The sequence below is a fragment of the Parambassis ranga genome, chromosome 19, assembly GCF_900634625.1.
Source record: "Parambassis ranga chromosome 19, fParRan2.1, whole genome shotgun sequence".
Lineage (NCBI taxonomy): Eukaryota > Metazoa > Chordata > Actinopteri > Ambassidae > Parambassis > Parambassis ranga.
This window is the reverse complement of record NC_041039.1, coordinates 13,552,474-13,578,798: the sequence shown is the minus strand read 5'-3', so window position 1 is coordinate 13,578,798 and position 26,325 is coordinate 13,552,474. Positions and strand designations below refer to the sequence as shown.

The 26,325-nt window shown below is 42.0% G+C and overlaps 1 protein-coding gene across 1 annotated transcript in view; it reads right to left on the bottom strand.

Moving 5' to 3' along the window:
- Window positions 1-5,247: 5,247 nt before the first annotated feature.
- Window positions 5,248-26,325, bottom strand: part of megf11 (multiple EGF-like-domains 11) — a 49,952-nt gene continuing 28,874 nt past the window's right edge. The window contains exons 10-26 of the mRNA XM_028431065.1: window positions 25,196-25,408; window positions 24,531-24,705; window positions 19,940-20,060; window positions 18,941-19,104; window positions 18,738-18,840; window positions 15,990-16,136; window positions 12,941-13,075; window positions 10,699-10,827; window positions 9,978-10,106; window positions 9,252-9,380; window positions 8,972-9,100; window positions 8,635-8,871; window positions 8,377-8,543; window positions 8,218-8,281; window positions 6,643-6,687; window positions 5,773-5,979; window positions 5,248-5,517 (exon numbers count right to left, since the gene is read on the bottom strand). Of these exons, the coding sequence (XP_028286866.1) occupies window positions 5,342-5,517; window positions 5,773-5,979; window positions 6,643-6,687; window positions 8,218-8,281; window positions 8,377-8,543; window positions 8,635-8,871; window positions 8,972-9,100; window positions 9,252-9,380; window positions 9,978-10,106; window positions 10,699-10,827; window positions 12,941-13,075; window positions 15,990-16,136; window positions 18,738-18,840; window positions 18,941-19,104; window positions 19,940-20,060; window positions 24,531-24,705; window positions 25,196-25,408 (2,470 nt within the window). The 3' untranslated portion in view covers window positions 5,248-5,341. The remainder of the gene's footprint in view (window positions 5,518-5,772; window positions 5,980-6,642; window positions 6,688-8,217; window positions 8,282-8,376; window positions 8,544-8,634; window positions 8,872-8,971; window positions 9,101-9,251; window positions 9,381-9,977; window positions 10,107-10,698; window positions 10,828-12,940; window positions 13,076-15,989; window positions 16,137-18,737; window positions 18,841-18,940; window positions 19,105-19,939; window positions 20,061-24,530; window positions 24,706-25,195; window positions 25,409-26,325) is intronic.

The following is a 26,325-nucleotide window of genomic DNA, read 5'->3' as shown; positions in this document are numbered from 1 at the left end:
CCTAATTACCTCACTTAAATTTAACAGCAAATTAATGATTGTATTTACATCCTCCATGACATCACACTCAGTTTAACACCACACAACACCAATCAAAAAGCAGGTATGTGTGTGAAATGTTTATTAGCACACTGCTGGCCTTGCATCTTTTTTCTGAAAGAAAATAAGATCTCAGTTAATTGAACTGAAATGGAAACAATAGGATTCTTCTCTGTGCTGATTGTTCTGGGTACTTTCATTGATTTGTCCTTATATAACAGCTTTACTTTGTTAAAGAGCTTATTTTGCAGAGTTATGCATGCCGAGGTACATTTTGATCTGGGTTTAGGTGCAGTTATAGACGCAGAGGGAGTGAAAATGATCTGCCCGACTATGGATGAATACTGATTGTTCATTAAGAATGGCTAAGTAAAGATCCAGCTCTGGTCTGATGGATGCTCACAGTTCCTGTAGCAGGACGTGACCACAATAAAGATCTGCAGCTGAGCGCTCTGCTATAGATTTAGCCACAGCACAGTGCAGTCAAATGGTGCATATTAAAAGAAAGCACTATTACATTAATCCTGCAAGCACAAAGTCACTGGGGAAATACAAACTTTCCCAGAGGCAGGCACGTGTCAGTCACTTTAAAATGTTTTATGTCCAATTCACTTTTCCTCACCCAACATAAATCTACCACCCCTCGCTGTTAACAGCCCGGCGTCAGACTGAAGTGGAAGTGACAGGATATCCAGCAGCAGCGTGGTCAGCATCCAGGTGCAGCCAGTCAGAACATGTGGAAATGTACCCTCTTTTCTATGACAACCTCTGTGAAAAACAGCTTTGCCTGAAAGATAGAGCTGCCAGGCAACTGCAGTAGAAACGATTATGCCCAAGGCTTGCATTAATAAAGGAAAGTCCCCGCAGTTCTTTTTCACCTGTGAAATATTTTACATTTTGATAACCATCAAAAGGCAGTGCTACATGTGAATGTATGTAGTGTCCACACTGCACACATATGAACAAAATAAAAGATGTTTTTTCACAGTATGTCTGTTTAGAATCCATCATTGCAGCTTGAAATATGGGTTCAGGTTTTCCATCACATTCCTATACTGTATGTATGATCAAACAGTTCTTGGTCACTGCAATCATCCCTTCTGTGGCTGTCAAGAGATTTTCTGACTCCTTCCAATGGATATGAGTGACCACAAAAATCCATAATCCCTCTCTATATAAAAATGCATTCCATTTCTCTATTGTCTGTCTACTTCAGATGTAGCTTATATGAGGGTTCAGCAGACTGTGTCAGACACATCAAGTGAGTCACTCTCCAAGTCCTTGAGCTCACAATTCCCCTTTTTATTTTTTCCCCTTTGTGAGCAGGGATAATATGAAAACACTTTACATTGGATTTTTTTTGTCTAATTCTTCTTATATAATTTTTTTCAAGTCAAGGTCAACTGGTTTGATATCCATGTGGCACATCTGCACTTCTTTACATTAGCTTGTTAGAATTCAAAAATGCATTTCAAAGCACAAACATGAGGCCTTTCTGTTAGGTCAAGTGATGTTTTAGTTTGTCAAAGACTGCAACATGTCCTTTAAAAGTTCTACAATTAAATGAACGTTTAATAAAATATTTAGTTTATACAACGGGGGAAAAATACAGTTTTAAAAAACAAAACAAATGACTTCCTGTGAGACAGACAAATTACAAATGAGAGAGCACAGATGTGGACAGATGGCATCGATGAGAATAACCCTTTGAGAAAAGTAGGGACATACATGTGTAAGAGTAGCTTACCTTTTTGCATTGAAGTTTGCTGCAGGTTGGTGTTGAATGGCAGATCAAAGCTTGGAAAATGTTTCTCTGAGTGACTCTCCTGCAGCAGTAATCACACTTGCCTCTGAGCAGCATGACATGCGTTCCATTTTCACACATACAACTTGTTATTGTTCACTATCAGCCCACCTTTCAGTCTGACGTCAAATCAAACACACGGCCTAATTATTTCAGTGTTGAGAAGGTAAAAAAAATCTCACTTTGCTGAAGTTTGACCTCGTCTTTTAGAGCTTCTCTTCCATTCCAGCTACGACTGAATTAACAGGTTGTATTTGGTCCATTAGATCCTTGACTTACTGGCTACTTCTGGCTTTCAGCGGGGCATCACTCAGAGCTTGTTGGCTTTCAGAGGCATGTCCATCATCTTGAGCTTACTGCTGGGGAACAAAAGCTGGCTCACTGCAACTCTAATAATGTGGTACCTCTCTTATTAAAGCTCTGCAGTCAGTAGTATGAAACACAGTAGTTCACATTCAAGATTATTTCAAACCTCACCAAAGCTGAAGCAAGCGAAAGACTGTAGGCTTGAAACATGCTGCAATGAATACACCATGTTCTGTGTGATTATGTGACATTGTGCATAATAGCCACAGACACATAGTTAAAACAATGCAGTCTGTTTTATGTGAAGTTAAAATGAAGCCATTTCTGTCCAGTACTAACATTAAAACAGACGTCCGATGCTTTCATTTAATTATCGCCATGCAACTTCCCACTCTGTCTGCAGAAAAAAAGTCTCTGTCCTCTTTTCAACTGCTCAAAACTGCAGGAGTCAGTATTTTAACCAGCACAGGAAAACGATTCCACATTACATCCATTCTTTCATCTTCACGCTGGCTGCCTGAGTCACTTTTAAAGTTTTAGTTAACACTTTCAAAGCCCTGAACAGGTTAGCCCCAAGCTATATTTCTGACCTTTAAACTCCAGGTGTACCAGCTCCTGATGTCGTTGGATGCAGCTCTCCTGCTGGTTCCAACATCTAGATTAAAAAACAAAAGGTGAAGACTTCTGCCTTCAGGCCTCCAGTCTTTGGAACAATCCTCCTAAGGATATAAGGCTGGCTAAGTCTGTGCCTTTATTCTTCAAATACACTTTTACAGTCTAGGCTTTCCTCTGATCATCCATCTTATGTTACTACACCTTTTAATCAGAGTTCCTTTTTCTACATATCTTTATTGATGGTGCTACTGCTCTTACTGTTTATATCATCAACATTTTTATGATTCTTTTTTGCCATTTTACCTCATGAAACATTTTTTTAAATGTACTCCAGCGTCCTCACACATACCAAAGATGTGCATGTAAACAAGGTAAACTCCGGACTCTTAATTGGTAATAGGTGTAAGTGAGCCTGGCTGCCTCTCAGTGTTGGTCCTGTGATAGACTAGTGACCTGTCCAGAGTGTTCCCTGCCTCTCACACATATAGATAGACTCCAGCCCATGACCTTGTAGTACAGGACAAGTGGGTTCAGAGATGGATGGATGTGTGCTGATCTCCAGCAGTTTAACATCCTGCAGTGATATAGAGGTGAACTCCAAGAACCTGTTATTATAGGCCCACCTAATGCTGCATTCAATGGTAAATAGGAACTCTAACTTACAGTGTGATTTTCATTCTTCTCTTTGTTTAGTTAAGACTGTTCTACAAATAAAATACCAATCTTGAGGCACTGTCCAAATTTGGCATTAGGCTAATGGACATTAAAAATTGATTTTTAATTATGACTTCTTGCTTTCAGAAAGTTGCAGCAAGGCAACTAAACTTTTAGTATTTCGCTGCTCCTTCAAGCAGCTTGATCAGTTCAGACTTCTTGCTTGCAGCGTTTTTTGATGTAGCAAAAGTACACTCCTGATCTCCATAACCAATCAACCTATCAAGATGAAACAGTTCCATTATCCAGTGCATTAACCTGACTGAAACATGTATCTGATGGCAGAATAGGCATTTAATTTTAAACTTAAGTACCAAAACAACAACCAGCTTTGATATGACAGCAACTAGAAAAACCTTCCTCAGAAGACAAACAGTCACATGAAAGTAAAGAATGATCCACTGTCACCACACTGGTCAAAGATGATATAATGTCCGGCACTAATGAGACGCTGCCTGTGCATCGATTGTCAACATGTTATTGCTTCTACAGAGGGTGAAATGGAATTCACATAGTGAATGAGTAAATTCATTTCAATAAATAAAGTTAATTAGCCTGATAAACATAAAATAGTTTAGATATGGACTTTGTACACATGATTCCCTTTGTAAATACTGCACAGGGTATTTGTCTGGTCAGACGAAATCTTATTTTCAATTTTACAATTCGACAGAGAGAGAGAGAACATTTTAAGTGACTTCAAAAACAGTTCACAAAATGACACTGATAATCTCACAAGAAGATAAATTGTGTTATCTACATCAGTGGGTATCCATTATCTGATCATGCTCATCTTTTTTTTAATTCTAGAGTCACATTAATTAAAAAAACACCATCACTAATATAAATGAATAAATAAAACAATTATAAATACAAAACATAAAAAGGTCAAAGCAATTCCTTCTTTGAACACTCAATAGTTTAAAAATGTCAACTGAAACATAAAAAGCTTTCACATAAAAACAACACAAAATCAGATCACTTCATTAGTGTGGGGAGAAAAACAACCAAACTTTATACTTACTGTATGTGTGTAGGTCTCAGTAATGCATTAATGCATGAACACTGGTGTGACCTCAATACATGTCCAGATGCACTGGGCCTCATTAACACTAAAAACTTACAGAAGCTCTTTAGTTACAGACAGTGACCACATTAACTGTGTGATCATTACTGGATAACAGTGAATAACCATTACAATATTTTACTTTTTATCCATGCTTTCTCAGACTTTGCTTACCCTCAGCCTAGTTTCCATTTCTAACATTTAGAACAGAGTATTCTCTACTTTTGATCATGGGCACTTCATGTCAGCTGTACTGTGATCTGCAGCGGTATAATTCTCGCTCTGATGTCTGTTTGTAGTAAATATTTGCTGCTGCTACTCCTTCCTGTGGGAACAATCCTGTCCATTTAGGGCATGTTACAAACACTTTGCTTCTCTTGAACAGTAAACCTATGTCATGGGCTAAAAAAGAGCATGAGGATAGCTCTCTCCCTGTAAATAAACCATCCACCCACTCCATGTATACTGCCATATCGCTGTTTGGAATCATTACATTCCATTTCAGGAGGTCCATAAAGAGGCCAGGCAGCAGTTTGAGTGATCACTTATATAAGAAAATAAAATGGGTGAATGGTCGCTGGTGTGTGGGACGCTCTTTCCTCCCCCTCCCTCCTTAGAGTGTGAGCGAGGGAGCCAAAGAGGGCAGGGTCCAGAGGAGCTGCGGCTGTCCCTCCATCTCAACATCACAGTATCTGATCGGACACAACCGGAGACAAAGGGAGGGCCGTTGGCTTAAATTTGGCTGAATGTTTCCCAGATGCCAGCACACTGTCAGGGCCAGGTGAAGACTGTGCCCTCTAGAGCAGGGAGCTGGGGCTTTCTGGGGGTGGAGGGGGCGTGTGTGTGGGGCTGTGACGCATGGGCAGTATGTCATAGTGGCTGGGGATGTGGCTGCTTCGGGGAAGGTCATAGGGGCTCTGGGAGAAGCCGGTGGCCATTCCATTAGGTCCCTGCAGGACACTCACCGTCGGCTCTGTCATAGTTTAGGGAAGAAGGACAGGGAAAAAAGTGGGAGAGGTATGTGAGATTCACTGAGGCTGAGGAGAGGCAGGTACAGGCTGAGGGAAAAAAATGAGAAACAGAGGTGCATGCAATAGAGAGCAGCTCACATCTCCTCTTATCAAGGCTTATAACATCTGCACAGGCTCACAGCATGGGACATGACCAGAAAGGCCATACACTGCAGAACCCTGCTGAGCTCCACATACCAGAGCAACAACGCACTCACCAACATCATAGACATTCCTGCTCGCACTGCCCAGGAGGGTGGCAGTGCCTCCAAAGGGCACTTCACGGTGGGAGGGGGATTTCATCTCCACGTAGCTGCTCTCTGTGTGCTTGCAAGCCAGCCCTGGCGGGTCTCTAATGGTGGCGTATGGATTCTCACTATTCAGGGAGCAGGAGCTGTTGCTGCACATTGAGCCCTTGATGTAATCTGCGGTAGCCGTAAAACAAGGACATATTCAGTGTCAACAGTGATGAAGCGATTGTCACTGGCTTATAGCACTGGTATTAATACTGGACTCTGATATTACACCACTAAAGTTTAAACAGAGCGTGGCCAGCCAATGAAACTCGTTGCCATTCTGAGGAAGTTCAACTTCTTTTGTCTCCGACAGGTGAATGGTATATCAGAGTACAAAGGGGAGACAGTGGAAGTCTCATCTCATCTATAACAGTCTCATCAGGCTGATAAGAGGGCTCATTAGAGACGCTACAAAGCTCCTTCAGACCACTCTTCACACCCCTGGGTCCCTCACATTCACTACCAGCTGCACGAAGTGGGAGACAAAATGACGTATCAGGCACTGAGCCATAGAGAGCAATTACTGTTGGAATAAAACCTCAGCCCACCATGATCTCGTCCAAAGTGCAGAGAGCTTTCACATAAATCACAGAGAATATACGGATGTGGGATTTTGGGTCAGAGAAATAGCAGTCTCAGAGGAGAATTAGAACCCAAATGGGAAAATTGATACACAGGCTAAGGCGTAAAAGGATTGAGTGATTTTGGTGCTGGTGAAGCTGAACAGGATTCCACATGCAGACTCACACATACATATAGATGCACAAACACACACACACAGTAATTACTTACCTTTTCTGGAGCCTCTTTGTGTTTGTCCCTCGCCCTGCTGAACATCTGTAACAAACAAATATCACAAATGTGTGAAGGTTGAAAGGCAATGCAAACGGCGTATGTTTTTTTATTATTATTGTTATTTTTTGGAGGAATATGATGTATAGTAATGAGGACAAGTTGCTGAGTATTCCAACTGCATGCTGTCAAACCCCCTCAAGGCGTACACGCTCTCATCAGCTGTGGTAATAATGAGATATGTTACGAAGAGAAAACACACCTTAGCTGATTACTCAGATAAAAAAATATATATATTCTTATTAGAATTGATCTGCTACACGTTTAAACATAAACTGGAAATCTGCGAATCAAGATATCTGATGATTAAATCAAGCATGGCAGAGGATGAATTGTACATATTTGTGTGGTGTTCAGCAGTAATGAAGCTGTAATCAGTACACAGGCATTGCTCACACACCAGCACAGCTTTGCAGTCCATACCTCCACAAACCAACAATTTATTCATTTGATATAATCTATACATAATGTAATAATAAATGAGAACCTCTCAGTACAGAATAGATGTACATACACTGGTCAGCCTTATGTGGACTCTTAACTTATGTCTTACGTCAGGTCCTTCCTGCTATAGTAGTACTATATTTTCAGAAACTATATTATCCAACCAACATGGTTCCGTCGTTTCTTGAAGAACCTGGGGTGTTTGGGTTGTTGGTTCACTGAGTGTCCTCTAGTGTTGGTTGTTTACTTCTAATCCTTGCCGATTTTTCTTGTTTAAAAGACATCAACATCAAGAAGTAACTTCTTGCCTAACGTATCCTCGGTCTTGAGGAGAAGAACCATTATAACAAGATAATCATTGCTATTCCCTTGTTTTTTGTTTTATGGCTGTTCTCTTAGTTTTCAGCGTTTAAGCTGTATTAGCCGTCAGATCAAAATGTTATGATTAATTATTTATTTCTCTAGTAAGCCAGAGCTTAAAATGCTAGTTAGGGTTTTCTTAAGTTGGCACGTACATGTAATCACGTCATTTTTTTGCTTCTTATTAATTCACCAATTATGAGTCATGTATGAAAACACACAATCTGCCTTATACTTCATTATCTGAAGAATTACAGTTGTCAAACTGACACGATTAAAAAACAATTCCATCTGCATACAACAGTTTAACGTGTTTTGAACCATTTATTAAACTCTAACGTGCTACTTGAAATTTCTCACATTTAATTTTCTATAATTCACCACCTTAGAGTGCAGTGCATGACCCAATGTAAGCCATCATAGAAAAATGTGCCACTGGGAGAAGTGAAAGAGGACTAATGAGCTCACGATGACCCCTCATTCATCTTCTCACCACCGCTGTCTCTGTCCCACCCGCATATCTTATCAAAATCAGAGCAAAGGTTATGTCTAACAAGAGACCCTCGGTTCATCTTCATTCACAGCAGGATGGTGCCAATAGAAGGTCTGCACTAATGACACCTTCATCTCTGCCCTTGAATCAACAATTCTGCAAAAGTCTAAATTCAGGATGTATGTGGTGTGACATAATGAGGGAGAAAGAAAACTGACCTAGGTCATTGAGGTTGCAGTAGGCTCTCCATTCAGAACCATTTCTGCTTTTCAGGGTGCTTGACTGTGAAAGAAAAAAAACACAATACAGTGTTGAATTTGTACTGTTGTGGGTTTTTGGGGAATTAAAATGTTGTGTAAACACTTGATTGGCCATACTTTGAGGGTCAGGGTGCCATCCAGGTTGCTGGAAATGGTTGAGACAACATTACACTGAGCCACAGTGTGGTAGCTGGGGTTGGAGAAGCACTGGCCGCTGCTGCTTCCATTCTGGCTCTGAGTGATCTCAGGAGCACTGGTCCTCATCGCTACCGTGCTGCCACACTCTGAGGGTTTAAACATGTGTTTGTGCTCATCGAGATAAACATTTCAAATACTTTGATGCAACTCAGTAGGGAAATGTTTTAGGAGTCTTACCAGACAGAGAATAGTCAGTGTTGGTGATGTGCATTGCCTGGGAGTAGGACACGCTGGGCTGGATCTCATGGCCCTTATCCCTCTGCCTCTGTCTGTACCACACAAACAGACTAAGCATGGCCATGATGATGAGGAGGAGAAAGATGATGCCCATGACAGCCCCTGCAGACTGGCGCTCTGAGCCTCGTGCCGGACTAATCTTAGTGTATGGGTTGAGCTCCTCCATCATCAGAGCTGCTACAGAGAAAACACAGAGAATGAGTTGTTTAATCAATGCGTACACATCTGTGTTTCAGTGAAGCTGCAGAGGTCTCGTCTCATCTCAGTCACCTCTCACCTTGATCACATCGAATACCCTTATACCCAGGGCTGCAGTAGCATGTTCCAGTCACATAGTCACAGGTAGCATTGTTCAGGCACTCACACAGCTGCTGGCAACCATACCCAAATGTACCAGCAGGACACTCTGCATGACAGAGAGGTACATTACTAAAGCCATCAAAATTAAAGCACTTACAGAGTGGGAGCCAGAGTGTTCACAGGACACATACGCCTAACCACAGTCACTCACAGGGTGATTTTTATTATTTTACTAAAATGTGCCGGTTTTACTCAACTCTGTTCGCAGCCCGTCCCGATGAAGCCTGTTCGGCAAGTGCACTGGCCAGAAACATAGTCACAGTCTGCCCCGTTTTGGCAGCGGCAGACTTCAGAGCAGTCCCTGCCGTAGAACCCTGAAGGACAGCCTGGGACGGAGATGTATAAAATGATGGGGAAGGGGAGTGGAGTGGAGGGGTGGAGAAAACAAAGAGAGAAGAAGACAACGAAAAGAGTCAAGGTCATATTGCAAGGGAACAGGGAAATCAATACCAGTCAATGTCTCTGCTGCATACTCAATAGGGGACAATGTGAATGAATGGAAATGAAACATTTCCTGCTTCAGCAGAAAGTGCAGTAATGCTGTTATGGCACAAAGGTGGAAATACAACTGGAACAATCTTTATGACAAAAAAGCTGCAGCATTTCAATGCACAATAGCAGGAGCATTACAACAAACAATACTGAATAAACCCTCTGGGTGATAGATAATGGAATTCAAATTAGAGGACAGCTGATGGTGATGTGCACAGTTTCAGGATAAATTACTGCAATGTCAATGAGATAACATTAATACAGTAATAAAGAATTTTATGTTGCTCTGTCTTAAAAAAACAGCAAAAAGAAACATGTGTTCTGTTGTTTGAAGAAAAAAGTATTGTTTTTACACTTGCATGTTGCTGCAGTTCTAGTGGACTGCCAGTAGATGACACTGTGTGTCTATTAACTGGGTGGGAGACACTCACGCTGTGTGCAGTAGAGACCAGTCCAGCCGGGGCTGCACCTGCACTCCCCATCATAGGCACTGCACTGGGCTCCATTGTGACAGTTACACGAGTTGAGACAATCAGGGCCCCAGTGCCCAGAGGGACAGGCTGCAGACGCCAGAGACACAGTCAAACTCATGGTCACACAACCTCCCTTCAAAAACAAACAATGTCCTAGACATGCATAAATAAGGCACAGAACACACATGGATCAGATGTGTAGATATTCTCCACACATTTGTACAATATCTTACCCAGTCCTCAGGGAGAATCCAGGGGGGTCATTACCCTCCACAAGCCCATATTTTTTTATAGTATGAGCAGCCACATATCATGTGAAAATCTATGAAAGTCATCTCTCTGATCAGGTTATTTTTACTTTAAGTGGTAAATGCAATTAAAAGAACACATATCAATTTCTCATGCTCAAAGTTCTGTTAATGATCCTTGGCCTACAGTGCTGTAAATCAAAGAGCATAATGTATTACAACAATCATTTAAGCAAGCTATGTGTTTTACATCAGCTGAGGGTAACGGTAGATTTGGAGTGAAAAGGTTCATGAAAATAATTAATGTGTATGAAGGTGAGTGTGAGAGAGAAATTAGGAGTGAAGACGGACAATGAGAAGGAGGGGTGGGGGTGTGTGGGGATACAGGAAAATGATCAAATGAAACACAGGATAAATGAGAGAAGCCATACCCTGAGAGCAGTCCTCTCCTATCCAGCCAGGGAAGCATTGGCAGGAGCCATCGATGGGGTTGCAGGTGCCGTTGTTGGTGCAGCGGCAGATCTCAGCACACGCTCTCCCGTACCTGCCACTTGGACAGACTGTGAAACAAGAAAAAAAAAACATCATCATCAATATGATCTGCAGATTATCACTTACAGGCAAAGACAAGTCAAAACCATTAACACCATGACATCAAATCCGAGCACATTTATGAAAGCATTTTGTGAAACACATTCCTCCAATGGATGATATTATTATATATTGCGTTTGAGTGGACATGAAGTGAAGTGATCTGTTTAGACAAAAGGAGGAGTCAATCATTGCCTCCTGTGGCACAACTGCCCTATTTCCACTCACTAGAGTGGAATGAGTGATGTGCCACAGAATTAAAATAGACCACGTACACAGACCACCGTATACATTTTTTATGAAATTAATATTTTAATGCACTCCGGCACTGTTCAATAAAATATATAATTTCCAGTGAAACCTCTATTGTGTTTTCTTGTTAGACCAGGGGACAAATTGAACCAAGGTGTATCTAACCATCAGGATCAGGGAGCTGCGCCAGCAGATACATTAAGGTCTCATATAAGGAGAATAGCCCTGTGTTAGAAATATCTGATAAGGTAGCTGACTGTGAAAGAGATGGGTCTGACTCATTTTCATGTGGGGTGATTTTAATGATTACATTTCAACTGACTTTCCCCTCTTCTTGAGGGCTCTTTCAAGCTCCTTCAAGCAGGTTGTCATTAAGCCATGAGGCTGGCTCCCCCATACTACGGCTTCTGGGGATTCAAGCCTCAACTCACCAGGAGAGCTTCATTAGGCTTTGTGTGTGCTGGACAGAGGACAAGTGAGGACACTGATGATGTTCAACAAGAGGAGAACATGAGCATGTGGCTGGCCACCTTCATCCCACGTTACCTAATTCCTGCTCACTAGTAATTATAGTTCAGACAAATTAGGACCGGCTCTGGTTTTTTTTACATTTTCTTCTTCCTTGAGCTAAGCTATTAAACTTTTATTTTTAAGACACTGCTCAAAGCCATGAAAGAGAATTCAAAAATGCAGCACAGCCTTTCTGTAATTTATAGAAAAAAAACAGTAAATTATTAGAAGTAAAAGTCTACAGTACATTTATACATAGGTGTCTTCTCTCTACACCATGACAGAGAGCAACCGCTGCAATGAGAGGAACCTGCTGTCTAATATAGTACCTGTGGTCACACAAAGTCTCACGCATATTAGCTGTATTTAGCATTTAGTTCAACAGACAGAGGGGAAAAAAAGCATTGTGAGCCCATTAGTCCTCTTTCACTTCAGCTTACATTGGGTTATACACTGCACACTAGTAAATAATATTCAACATGTCAACACAAATAATTCACATAACTTTAATCAGCTTTCTTTTGAAATGTTCTTGGTTCTTACAGAAAAAACTCCTCTAACATTTATGATGCTGCCAAGACACCTCATGTTAATGAAAATATCACAATAGCTGATATTTCTAGATCTTTGAAACATGCATTGTTTCAGGGAAATATATTGAAATAACTCATGACTCCTTAATCAAACACATCTTGGGCAAAAAATAAAGAAGAGCAAGGAAGCAAGAAAAGACTGCCGCATCGCAACATCATCGCCAAGGTCTTCCCATGTGATTAAAATATCGTCAAAGGCAACGCAGAAAGGCAAAGTTGCCTTGAATTTAAATTTAGTGAGAACAGACGTGCACATGTTGTTTCTTTGTGTCTGTGAAAAGTGACTTACATGAGGCTCTCTCTGTTGAAAGACAGCAACACACTTAATGTATTCTTTGTCTGAAAAACTGGATCTCAGCAAATTTTCAAGCTTCTATGAAGGTTGATTTTTTTTTTGTGGGGTCTGGGTTGTACTGATAATAGCCATTATTCAAAGTTTCAAGTCTAAGATGCCGGTGGGAGAGACAGCAGGTCATCCGTTGATCTTATTAGAGGCCGAGAGCACAGCAAGGACTGAGAGAAAACATACAGGTGTCCTCACCAAAGACAGTGACAGAAAAGGTTGATTTTTAACCATTTCTATACATATCATTGTGCATTTTATACCAGGGAAATAAAAACATGGGGGCTTTTTCAAATGTAAAAAGTAGTAACTGTTTTCCTTAAACTTCACAGTGAATGAATATGACAACAGAAAAAGGTCAAAAGGACACAGAGCAGTACTCACCTTGGTTGCAAAGAGAACCAGAGAAGCCCGAAAGGCACTCACAGTGGCCCGTGACATGATGGCATGGCCCAGTGCTGTGCACACACTGCGGACACGACTGGCTGCAGCGGTGCCCGTAGAACCCCGGAGAGCAGACTGCACCCAACAGAGCGTGGAGGGAGAGCAGAGGGAGTGAGTCACCAGTGTTGAAAAGAAAGACAGGTACAATATTTTTTAAAAGAGTCACATATCCAAATGTAACACACAAATTGAAAGGAGCCATTAGGCCGGTTATCAGTTACACCTGCCATATGACATGTCTGTGTTTAAAACGCTGAGTGAGATGACCACCTGGCAGTCTCGGGCAACACTGTCAGCTTTGTACTCAGAACGTCTCAGACTTCACATGATGTGCAGAAACAACATGCTACATCCTTATCTGTAATTCACCTTGTATTGACCTTTGCTGCAGTCCCACTTAAAGGTTGAGAGTTACATTGCATATTAATTTATTTAAGCACTTAGATGGCAGCGCCACAAATCTCCAATCAGTCGTGCTCATCAGAAGATAAACCCTGTGACACAGTTTAGCCTTTTGTCTGACTCCACTTTATCTGGCATGTAAAGGAGCGATTCACTGCATTTCTACTCCACAAAAGTTCTTGTCAAGTTTGCGGACGACACCACCGTGGTGTTGGGCTTTCTTCAATTCTCTCCTGGTGAAGAAAGGCTCTTTTGCCTCAGCAGGCTAATAGGTGCTGGACTCTCCTCTCAGCTGCTCGCAAACTTCTACACAGGTCACAGTAGAGCACATGCATGGTCTGTCTCAGTGCGACAGTGTGCTAAGGTAGCTGCACTACACAGGAGAGAAAAGACTTGGCCTAGGGGGTGAGAACAGCACAGGGGATTGTAGGAGGTCCTCTCTATATTCTGATCGGATCCAGAGGGAGGCCAGGCATACTGCTGCAGACCCCACCCACCCGGGCAACAGGTTGTTTGCTCCAAGACTCATACAAGCAGACTGAGACATGGCTCCAGAGCTGTGAAATCAATCACTCCTTGCTCACATACACACACATCTCCACCCTATAGACACTCACATCGTATCACTGCAGACACACATTCACACCCTGTGCTATGTGATATGCACTACGCTGCACATTATAACTCCTGCTGGACTTGACTATAATACCTCTATTCTTTCATATTTATCATGTTCTTTGTATTTTTCTTTTTGTGTATATTGCCTTTTATGAGTGTGTCAAGAGCAACTGGACAAAATTTCATCGTGCATAATGATGATAAAGATTTTTGATTCTATTTCTCCTCTGTAAAATTGAAAGCAATGCAAATGTGATCTGAAATGAAATAAGCACTAATATTCTCTCTGTTATATTGTGCAATCATACTGTGTAATTGTGCTTTTATTGTACAATTAGTTACTAATTAATGAGTTGCTTTATTACCACTTCCACATGTGTATAAGTGTGTAGAGGTTGTTTTTACTTTCCCTCAATCAAGTGTGGAGACAGACTTTCTGTTTCCTTCAATACACAAAATTAATGAAATAATTCACACAGTAGAGACAAAGATCCTGACAGGCCTGCACACAGAACTAGAGGAACGTAGAGGAAAAGCCAATTGATAGCTTAGTAAAATACATCTTATGTGTGTTAAATCGTCTTTATTTTATTATCTTTATGACATCAATGTATTGAAAATTCTGAATGATATGCAGTTTGTAGTTTACCACAGATAAACCCAACACAGTCAGAGCTTCCAATCTCAACAGATGAGCAAAGCTGCACTGTTCCGTACATGGCTGCACCTAGCAACCTGCAGTATCGATGCAGGATGTAACAAAAGGGTGTAACATGACGATGAAACAACACATGACAAGAGCGAACATAGAGAGAACAGAAAAATCAGGCTCGGAAGAATTAAAAAAAAAAGAAGAGAGAGAGAGAGAGAGAGAGTAACGGGAGAAAGCCAAAAAGTCAGCCTTCATTGTAATCACTGTCATTTCATCTGCAGCCAGAGATGGAATTTTAAAAGACTTGTGACAGTCTGCTTAATGTCAAGGCTTGAGAGCAGTGTGAAGATCTGTATATGTCAGGATGCACACAACTGTGTGTTAATAATGCAGTTTTTAAAAGGCTTCAGTTTCTAACGTATTTTTATTTCAACACAGTGAGTGCCTTAGAAATCTGTCTTATGTTGCTTTTTCCCCCCACAGTATCTGGGGAAGATTCCCACTCCACAATATCTGGATTCTCAGGAGCTGACTGAAAGGGTTTCTATTCCAAAATAGAAACATTTTCTGATCTGACAAAACAGCCTCACTTAAAGTTTAACAACCGTACAATGTTAAGTTTACCCAGTGGAGTTTGATTATATTTAAAACAGCAGGTGTAATACATTTTATCAGCCCCTGGAGAAGCATGTAATCCTTCAATTAAAATTTCAATGAGAAAAAAAAACAGCAAAACTGCACTTACGAGGATTCCACCTGACGACTAAATTATCTGTGTAAATATTGAATTTAGGAAGAGTAATCATCTCCTCTCTCACACACACACACACCCACAGCTTGTTTAAGTCTGGCTCCTACATTCCACTGAAATGGATGTTTACAGGTTTGTGACTGTGGATTTCATTCCCAATCAGTGAGCTGATCACTTGAGAGCAGCTTCAGACAGACCCCTGTCAGAAACCAGAGCTAGCACTCCCAGTGAGCATGCCTTCTGATGAGCCTTAGGCGAGGACTGTGCGTCTCCCACTGTGAGTTGGTTGTTGAGGACAGTAACGGGGTGCTGGTGGGGGTGTATGTGTCTGTATTTATGTGTGTGGCACTGCTGTAAGGGTTAAGACATTGTGATTAGGAGATAGCAGTGATGAAGGGTTTACACTCAAGCAGACATGGCCGACAGCTAAGTGGCTCTCCTCAGCTGGCTCGCACTTGAACAGTTCTTCAAAGATCAGGGCAAGGTCAATACTGTGATGGAGTTTGTTGCCTTCAGAGTCATGCAGTAACATTTTTGCTTTGAGAAAAAGAGAAAGGAAGACTCACTTCTTTTGCAGGAGGTCCCTCTATATCCAGGTGCACACACGCATGTGCCATCTTCAGGAGAGCAGGATCCTCCATTCTGACAGGAACAGCTGAAGGAACAGTTGGGACCCCAGAAGCCTTGTGGGCACACATTATCACAGTGGATTCCTGCAGGCACATTTCCATAACGAATATTCAGTGAATGCACGCTAAGTAGGCAAAAGACTGGTATGCTGAACCATTCTAAATAGCGTGCCATCTGTAAAAACACATCATTGAAAGACAGCATGTCTGCTCATACCAGATCTACGCAGGGTTATTCAGCCGGCTTAGATTTTCAATTGATTGTAGTTTGGAATAAAGAAGCTGCAGTTTGCAATGTGTTTTCTTTTTTCTTTTTTTTTCTTTTGAGTTCAACCCATCTTTCACACTCTGTTTCTCCTTTCCACATGTATTTTATTTTTGATCTGACTGGGGCTGCTTGCCAGTGCACTGTGTTGATTAACAGGGTTGGCTCTCCAGAGAGGTCGAGCTTGTCTCTCATTCTCTTTCAGCAGACCCGGGGTTGCGTAGAGAGCTGAAGGGAAGTGCTCAAGCTACAAGAGTACAGTCTGGAAGTGTCACGGTGTGTTTTGTGCTGCTCAAACCAACAAGTGCAAAATACTGCATCCATACAGGGCTGTGACAGATGCACAGATGAATGCATTAGCATGTTCCCATGCTTTCTCTAGGCCATAACCATGCTTTCAAAAAGGGGGATGAAAAAGGAAAAGTCACATGTACTGTGCTTCACACAAATGTGCAGGTTCATGAAATTGACTACTGAACATCACTTCAGATGCACACACACACACACACACTCACACACATGCCTGCAAACTCTGTAACCTTTCAAGCACCAGCCTTTATTTCGAAGCCTCATTTGAAATTTCCTTTGAATGAGAATATCTGAGAATGGTGTGGCCATTAAAGCTGCATTAGAGCAGTAGCTTTGAATTAAACCTGGACTAAACTCTGGGGACTAATGTTATACAGTAACCACAGCACCTAGGGCTGGCATGGAAGAGTAAAAGGGAGGAAATGTTAGTGCTGATGGGGGGGAGGTGGGGGTATGGTATCAGTGATTTAGTCAGACGCCAAGACAGGACATCAAAAGGAGGCCAAGGCTTGTGCAAGTGTGTTTGAGGTTCTGCTAGGCCAGGCAGAAAAAAAAACAGAGACTGCCTTTACTGTCAGAAAATGAATGCGGACAGAGCATCACATTTTTCAGTCTAATGGTGACAAACAGAGGGGCTTTGGATGCCTAGTGAGGGAGAAGAAGAAAGAGCGAGAGAAGCCAGAACTGAAGTCTCTTCAAAGGAGTCTTTTCACTGAGAAGTGCCAGAGGTCCCACTATCCAATTTGTACAGTGCGAACAGAGCAAAGCAAACCTCACTCACCCCTTTTTTTTTGACTGACTCTCTCTCTCAGTGCATGTAAACACACACTTACATTACCTGCTCTATGACACGGACTAGGATCTCTTCAGAAATAAAAGGCCGGGTCCTATTTAACATGGACTAGCATGTGGCTAGTCTCAGAGCTTTTTAAAATCTTTGTTGGCTGATGTCAGGCTTACGACAGTTCAGCAACAACTGTGTGGTTCACTGACAGCTTAGCTACTTAGGTGCACACACAGTTGAGATTCTACTAGAAAATAATACCAGCCGCAAGTTGACAGCAAAGTAGAACGCAAGTCTGGATCTAGCAACCTCCGTGATATGACAGTGTTAGTTTCTGTAAATAGCTATTTTATTCTATCCCTTGGACTCTCAATCCCAGGACTTAGCCCTGTGATACATCCCACACAGCCCTCTATCTCTCTAGGTGCTCCTCTCTTCAGAGAGCCAATTGTGAAGATTCCACTATGTGTATGTATGTATGTATGTATGTATGTGTGTTTGTCCGACCCATTGGGCTGCACGCTGCCCCCAGCCCTGCACCCTGGTGACTCAATTACGGCTGACAGATGGTCCCGACCTGCACAGGATTCAGAGCATGAGAGGCCCGTTTTGCCGGCTCCGTTCTTGCAGATAATAAAACCCACATTGTTTCCCAGAATAAATGCCCTAAGCTCAGGAGGCTGAATGGAGTGGGCTGCTGAGAGCTCACAGGCTTGACCTTTCCTGCTGAATCTTTTCCCTCCCTGACTGCACCTCTCTATCCAAGCTCAGAGACCAGGTCCTATGCTAGCCCCCCTGTATTTGACATTCAGATGCGAATGCTTCATTTTTGAGCATAATGACTCTCACCCTTGCTGTGACATTCACACATTTCCAACCTGCAGCCCCTTTCCATGTAAGCAAATAGTTTAAATGACAAGAAACACGGGGCGGACATATGTTCATGAGAAGTATTCGTTTTTGTGCTCAAACAGAGAGCCAACGACCATCTGAAAATCATAAAAGCATCTGATTCAGCCTCCAAATATTTATCTTATGAGTCAGTTCAGTTGTTGTGTATAACCAATAATAGATGCAACATAAGCGTGATTACATAGCATCAGTGTGTCAGCCAAGAGAATTAATTTAGAGCTAAATTCTCAACATCTCTCATTCGGCTACGCCACCGGCTCAGTGGGAACACAAACTGAACGTTTAATTAACAAAACACTGCTTAGACATTCTGTAAACATACTGTATGACACAAATCATAAATGCCCATGCACATTCTGCTGTTTTGGTAATTCAGTGTGTCTGAATAAAATGGGATGTCTATAACAGCACTTACCTGTCCAGCCAGGGTAGCAGCGACAGTAACCGCTGACTGGGTCGCATCCATCAGCATGGCTACAGTCACAGCGCTCTCGACACTCTAAGCCATAGGTGCCATCCTACACCAACAACAATGGAAACACACAAACGTGTGTCACAACATGTCACCTCAGGCCGTAGGGTGATCCTAAATGTGCAAGGCCCTCTTGACAGACTTACAGGACAGGGCTCGTCACAGTGCTCTCCCCTCCATCCAGGAGAACAAGTACAGATGCCATCCATAGGGTCACATGCGGCTCCGTTTCCACACAAGCATGTACGGTTACAGCCCAGACCCCACGTACCACTGGAACAGAGGATGGAGCAGTCCACACCCTGCCAGCCTCGGGTAAGAAGAAATAAAGCAAACTGTTAACAGAAGTTGTGTTTTTAAACAATAATGGCTTTAAGTTCCCATCCTATTGGTAGGCAGTGTTCTTGTATGTTTCTCTGTCTATTAATGAGAAGCTAGGAGTCATCACATAGATTTGTTTGGTGTTTTTTATCCTTATGTATCCTCTATGTACTAGATGATTTGAAAAAAACTATTGTGCACAGAATTCATGCTTCCCAGAGGAGAATCCTTCCACCGTGTGCCTGTGTTTGGTTGATAAATACATCCCAGTTAGGATGGGATGTATTTATCTCTGGTGAGATAAAGTCTTCATCAGATAAATGCATTACATTGTCTAATACAGTTTTATGGCCAAACACCTGCAGAAATAATGACACAGCCTCGGCTGTGGTGTGTGTACAGCGCTATTAGCAGATATATTATGGATAAATGCTTAATCTGTCCCCAGGGTGCTCTCTGCTTATCTTACTTTATATATATATATTTCACCTCTTCAGACAATCCAGTGAAGTGTTTAATATACAAGCCACTTAAGCTGAGACAACGATCACTATTTGAATTCCATATTTGTGATTATGACACTCTGACGGCTGGATATACAATAAATTGATTGCGGGGGCCACCTGGCAGTCGTATACATGCAGGAAATCAACCAGCACCACAGAAGGCAGAAGGGATTTAGTCCATCAGTACAGTGTGTATGTGTGTTGATCCATGTAAGACTCTGGCTTGTCAGATCATACAGAATGCAGTGCTGTCAGTGTAGTGTAATCTCATGATGAGCACTTGCTCTCAACCTCCACCACGAGTCAATTATTCTGTACCTTCCCTGCAGATGCAGGAGCCATCGACAGGAGAGCAGGATGCGTGATTATGGCAGGAGCAGGTGGACATGCAGTTAGGTCCAAATAGACCAGGAGGGCACACCGTGGCACAGTCCTCACCCTGTGGAAGGAAAATAAAGTAAAGCTCAGACACAAAAAATCAGCACGACAATAAATGCTGACTCTGGAGGAAGAATACAGCCTGAACTAAAATACAGGGAAGGTTTCACTGCACCTCTCCACAACTTACTGAACTGTTTACTGTATACAGGAAAGGAGCACCACTACTGTAAAACTGAATGGATGTATGATAGCAACTGGAGTTCAAGGAGAGGAAAGCTCTTGATCAACCAAAGCTATCGCTTCCTTGCTTCCAATTACGCACTCTATATATTCTGACAGCACCTACTTGCAGCCATGCTTGACTTTTTGCAACCCTGCTTCACCCCATCTCTCTCTCTCTTTTTTTCTTCCTCTTTCAGCAGATAGACTCGCAGGACTCCAAAGCCCATCCAGACTCTTCCCACATCCTTCTCCAGACAAGCTAAATATGCCCTTTATGTCTATAATACAACCACGCCTTACATTAAGTTGTGGTTCTTGCTATGAGAAATGGCTGGTGGAATACATGTCTAGTAAAGTGCACTGGGATTTCAAAGTCTGACACAGTAAGAATTAAGTAAAAACAGGAAAACAGCAGGATATAAAACAGCAAATATCAAATATGATATTTGGAAATTTCAACTTCCTGTTGGACAAAAAAAATCCATCTGCCTGTTCAGAGTTTGATCAAAGGGAAAGGAGTGTGTTTTCGATCAGTATTGCTTCATTGAGCGGTGTGCCACAGACACTGTCGCAGCTTGTTGACTGTGTCGCCTCCTGTGGTTATTCCATACCTCTCAGGAGAGGCGGAACTCTCATTTTAAAAACTATGATGCTCTATATGGAGTGACTTTGAAGACACAAGTTAGATGGATCAGCATGAGTGATTTAATGTTGTATTTTAGTTCTGATAATATCTAGTTAACTTACTAACCTAACCCTACTCATCTGTTATGTCACTGTTAATATCCAGAACACAGCTGGCAGTTGAAAATATTTATTGGGATTGTTGGTAAGGAAACAGACCTGTTTTATTGTGTTTGTGTGTTTATTTGCCCTCATCTAGTTTACTGCAGGTGGAAGAAGTTGGCTTTGTAACACATGTTGTTAAATCATTGTAACAAACCATGATGTTTTCCCAAGTAGTTCTTCTAAATGAATCTGACAGCCAGGTCTCCTGGGTAAAAATTGGGCTGTGGTTTAACAGCATCCCCCACTCCTTCTCCTCTGTTTGCAGACCTTATCGTGTCTTATGTATGAGGAGGTGTTGTAGCTACACCTTACAGGGGTTTAGGATGAAAATACATGGAGATCTGGCCAAAGCCAAGCTAGGGAGAAAAATGTGGTAAAAGAACAAAAAACTAAACAAATTCCAGAGTAAGGTGGATGGACAGGGGTAAACAGGATCCCACAGGTATCCCTAACACACTGCTGTCAACTCACACCTTAGTACTAATGAGAACACTATGGAGATTGGCAGCCATGCTAGTGCAACCTCTGAGTCCCTTACCAATGCATTAGAGGGAACTATCTGGTACAGAAAATGGAGCACTCCTTCCATGTCCTCTGCAGCCTGCTTTCATTAGAATTTTCTGGTTTTAAAAGGCTGAGCACAGCCCACCTCCACTAGTCTCGTCCCTCCCTCAGCTGGAGATCACAGCCAGTCTATACGAGTTCCCACACCCTCCCTTTCAAACCCTGCCTTGAGTGACAGGTGACACAATGATTTAGAGTTCCAATTAGAGGCCCAGAGGAGTCCTGAGTGGCTCCAGCTTCGCTCACCAGAGCACTGGGGGATTGCTGGCTGCTCACTGCTCTCATTATCATTTTGAACTCAGTTTAAACAGGAGGCAGGAGGAGATGTGCCAGTGGACGCCAGGGGCAGAACACACATCTTAAAACATCTCTCCTCCCCGTACACCACATAAAAGAGCCTGTCTGTGAATGAAATTTTTATCAATCGGTTGCAATAACCTTTGTTCTGCTGAAAATGACAGCTTCAAGACTGCTAACAATAGCAGTTCAGTTGCAGTTGTTAAGTGTGGAGAGAAGTTCGACCAGCTTGGGGTGAGGGGGGGGGGGGGTATTGGGGATAGATGGATGAGGACAGCAAGAGAAGGAGGGGGGAGGGTTTCAGTCTTCAGAGCACAGGCAATTTACTGATGACTGGACTCCTGGATGAAACGTCACGCAGCCACAAATGACCACATGGATTTCGGTGCATACATGGCTGCGTCAAATTCCACTTGGTTTCACCCTTATGGTGGAGAGACCAGTGGTTGGTCTGTTCTCAAGAGAGGGGAAGGCAGCCCTCTCATTAGTCGACTGATTCATATTCCTTCTGAGCTGGGAAGGATAGAAGTCTTATGTGGAGAATCATTATTAATACACGGGCTGTCAGTCCATTGCACGAGAGCAGCAGGACCTTACATAACCACACAGCCGGTGGAGGCAGAAACCAGACCAAAGCCGCTGAGAGGAGGCCAGGTCGTCCTTGGCCAAGGCACTAAATTCATACCTATTAGTATCTTAATGTAATTGGAGTGCATTTTTTTCTCTGGAAAGCCACTAGCTGACACAACATTGATCAGGCTGGTATCCATTGAGACTAGATGCAAATGGCACTCCTAATTACCAATCAGTCTCACTCCTTAACAGTTCATCTAACTGGATGAGTGACTGCAGTTTAAAATTCATGCAGCACCACAGAAAATGAACCCCTGAACCTTTTGATGAGGCTAGAAAGCCCTGAGAGAAAGGGAAATGATTTGTTTTTACCACCTACAAAGGCAAGCTGGAATCCATTTCGAATGCATCCATATTTCAGATACAGCAGTATCAACAGAATGGGGACAAACCACAGACATCGAGGGAGACATGTTTCTATGCTGCAGATTGCAATGGACAATGCCTGAATAGGTAACATGTAATCACTTTGTCCCAGGCAAAAAGAGCATGTCCAATTACCAGAGCTAAATCAAGCGTGCAGGTGCTCAGTCTGCTCCAACACTTTGCTTGGTTTGCCCCCCGATGAGACTCCAGAACAAGGATGCAGTGGGGAGGCTTAGTCTTATCAGCTGTCCCCTGGGGAAGTGACTTCACCAGCAATCATGGCCTCAACACCATCATGGAGCACATTTTTAAATCTCCACTTGATAAAAATCATGTGCTATACATGTGACAAACTAGCTACACAGCCCTGCTTTCCTAACAAAGTGTCTGTGCTGTTTGCACAGCAGCAGCTTTGTTAAAAGTACAAAAAAAAAACATTACCGTGAGTGCTCACTCACCGCCCCTCCCTTCTACACACACAAACACACCAATCCTCCATATGAGGTGTGTCTGTTCCCATCTGACTGCCTCCTTTTTCTATCCAGCTCCTGCCCTCTAGGTCTGTTTAATGGATCTGGCAGCCCTTCCCAGCAGCCGCCAAAGAGAACAGGTGGAGCAAATTAAGACACAGTCTGCAGCCCCGCTCTGTAGCTCAATTCACCACAGTGGCCCGCTGTAAGACACAGGCAATTTCCACTGAAATGTAATGCTGGCAGAAATGTACCCTCTCGGTCTCTGTTGCTCTGTAACTTCAGATTGCAAGACAAGAACTACAATGGAAAAACTGATTGAAGTTACCCAACTAATTTGACAGTTGCAAAAGGGGACAATAGGGCTGCAAAAACGGAAACACATATAGGTCAAAGAATCAATTTTCTCACAATTGGTGCGGGGACACAGATATGCTCTCTGACACCACAAGCCAAAGCATGTCATCTGTATTTTTGTGAAATACATATGACTGATCATTAATGTCAGCGCAAGAAAAAAAACAAATCACTGAGAGGGGATTTTTCTTGTGGTGCCACAGAGAGAACATTCATAACAGGAGCCATAATAAAAACGTCTCACCTTGCTGTTGAGTGCTTGTGTACCGAAAAAAAAAAGCTTCTAAAGTAGAACTGGGACCACTTCCAAAAAACATAACGACCACAATGACACAAACATTTTACAAGAGCTGCTAATAACATGAAACGTAAATCAAAGCTGCAACCTTCACAAAACACTCACACAGGAGAAGGACGCGCTAGCAGGTAAAATAATTATTATTAAGTAGAGGTACAGTTTTTCTTAGGTATAACAAGGAGCAAGGTCAAAAATGACAATTAGTGTTTTATGAGAAAATAATGTATCTAATAGCATAATTTGAGCAGACACTAATTACAGCAGTGTTTAAATTAAAACAGACATGTAAGTGTGGAATAATTTTATCCTGAAAGTCATTGATTTTTATTTTTTTAATAAAAAAGAAAATAATGTGCTGTTTTTCTTGTTTTGTTTTAGTGAATATTAAATTTTCTTCTTGAGTTAATGTTGGCTGCATGGTGGTTTGTATAACATAGCTACACTGACATGCTACCTGATCTCTACCTGAGACCAAGAAAAGGTCAAATTAAGAATAATGTAGGTAGTGTGGTCTGTGAGGGTACATACTCACCATGAACCCAGGGGCGCATGTACAGGCACCTGTGACAGGATGACAGTCAGCTCCGTTGGCACAGCTGCAAGACAGCATGCATCCCCCTCCGTGGTATCCAGGTGGGCAGGTCTCATTACAGTAAAGCCCTGTCCATCCCGCTGAGCAGGTGCATTCACCAGAAAGCGGATGGCAGCTACAACATAATGAGAAGGAAATATGGGGACAACAACAGGAGCAAAGAAGACGTGAAGTCAAGTTTCAGCTATGAAACTATCAACACTTCATTTCTGAGCTGGATCAAAGTGTGAAGCCCGCGCCAACAGCAATCCATCTATCTATGTGTCTGCCTGCTTGCTTCAGATAGATGAGGTGTCCCTTTTCTCCTTCGTTCTGTAATGACTTCTATGGCCGATGCCCAACTCCTGCCGGAATCAGAGCATTAACATTGCATTAACTATGAATGCTGTTGAGAAATTATAAATGAAGTAAAGGTCGCGATTAAAAGCTAACTGGATGACATGGCTAGGAGGTGTCCAGACTTCAGAATGAGAGCTGGCTTAAAGCTGAGATGAGACGGAATTGAGTTGCAGGAGTCTTTATTCATATGGAGATACATGGGGGCTTTGCTTCAGGGCTTGGTGGAAGTGAAGCTGTGTGTGGCCTTGCACTGATGTCTCACTTACCTCACGGTGTTGCTGGTATTACAGGGGCAGTACTTGTCACAGATGAGGCCGTATAGGCCCGGGGGACAGAATCTCTCTTGGCAATTAGGGCCTTTAAACCCTGTTTCACACAGACAGGCTCCATTGATATGGTGACACTTGGCTCCATTCTGACACTCACACCTTTGGTTGCACTGCGGACCATAGGTGCCTACAGGACAGTCTTCTTGACATCTGGGGGCAAAAGTACAGAGCAATGATTACTAACTTTTAAATTGGTGCTCAAAAAATGTCAAGCACATGGAAAATAAAGCCAAGCCATATAAAGTTTAGATAATTCAACAATAACAACACTCACTGTTAGTCTTAGGATATGTTATAGAGAGCTCAACTTAAGCAAGAATAAAATGACAAATTAAGAAATAGGACTCCTAGGTGCATTATTTTTTTCTCAGCCACTACTTATTGAACACATTTTAAATATTCATCAATGCACAATATGTTTTAGTGAGTCTATCTTCATCTAAGTTATAAATATTTAATACACAGATTTCCTATAGTGTCATTAATTAACTTTATTATAATGACAGCCATAAAAATGTGCTGTGATGCATTTTAACTGGCAGTCTATCATTTATGAAATCATTTTTTGAAAAAGGCTCCTAAACATACAGTCATTGCTATAACAGCTGAAGAGCAATTAAAAATACATATCATGTGAACAGCCCTTTAGAGTTGTTTATTAATATTTAATAAACACAATGTTATAAACACTTATTAATGAACTATTTTCTTAAGTGCATTTTGTGTGCAAGTGTGTGTGTCGATGTCTGACACACAACAAGTTGGAGTGGCTATTTTCTATTTAGAGAAAAGCCTTTCTTACTTCACTCAACAGCATTTTCACATTTTCAAAAATTAAATCATGAATATTTATTTTGAAAAACGTTCATAAATTAAAGGCCAACACAGTCAACAAGTAGGAGGATGTCTAAAAGCAGTCCCCTGCTGTGAGGACTTCAGCGTCTCTGCAGGGGTTGGAGTAAGACTTAGTAATCGTCATCAGCCGGGAGAATTAAAATTACTGAAGACTTTCTCAACTTGAAACACAACATAGATGAGAAAATGGATTTTTCTTCACTTAAATATAC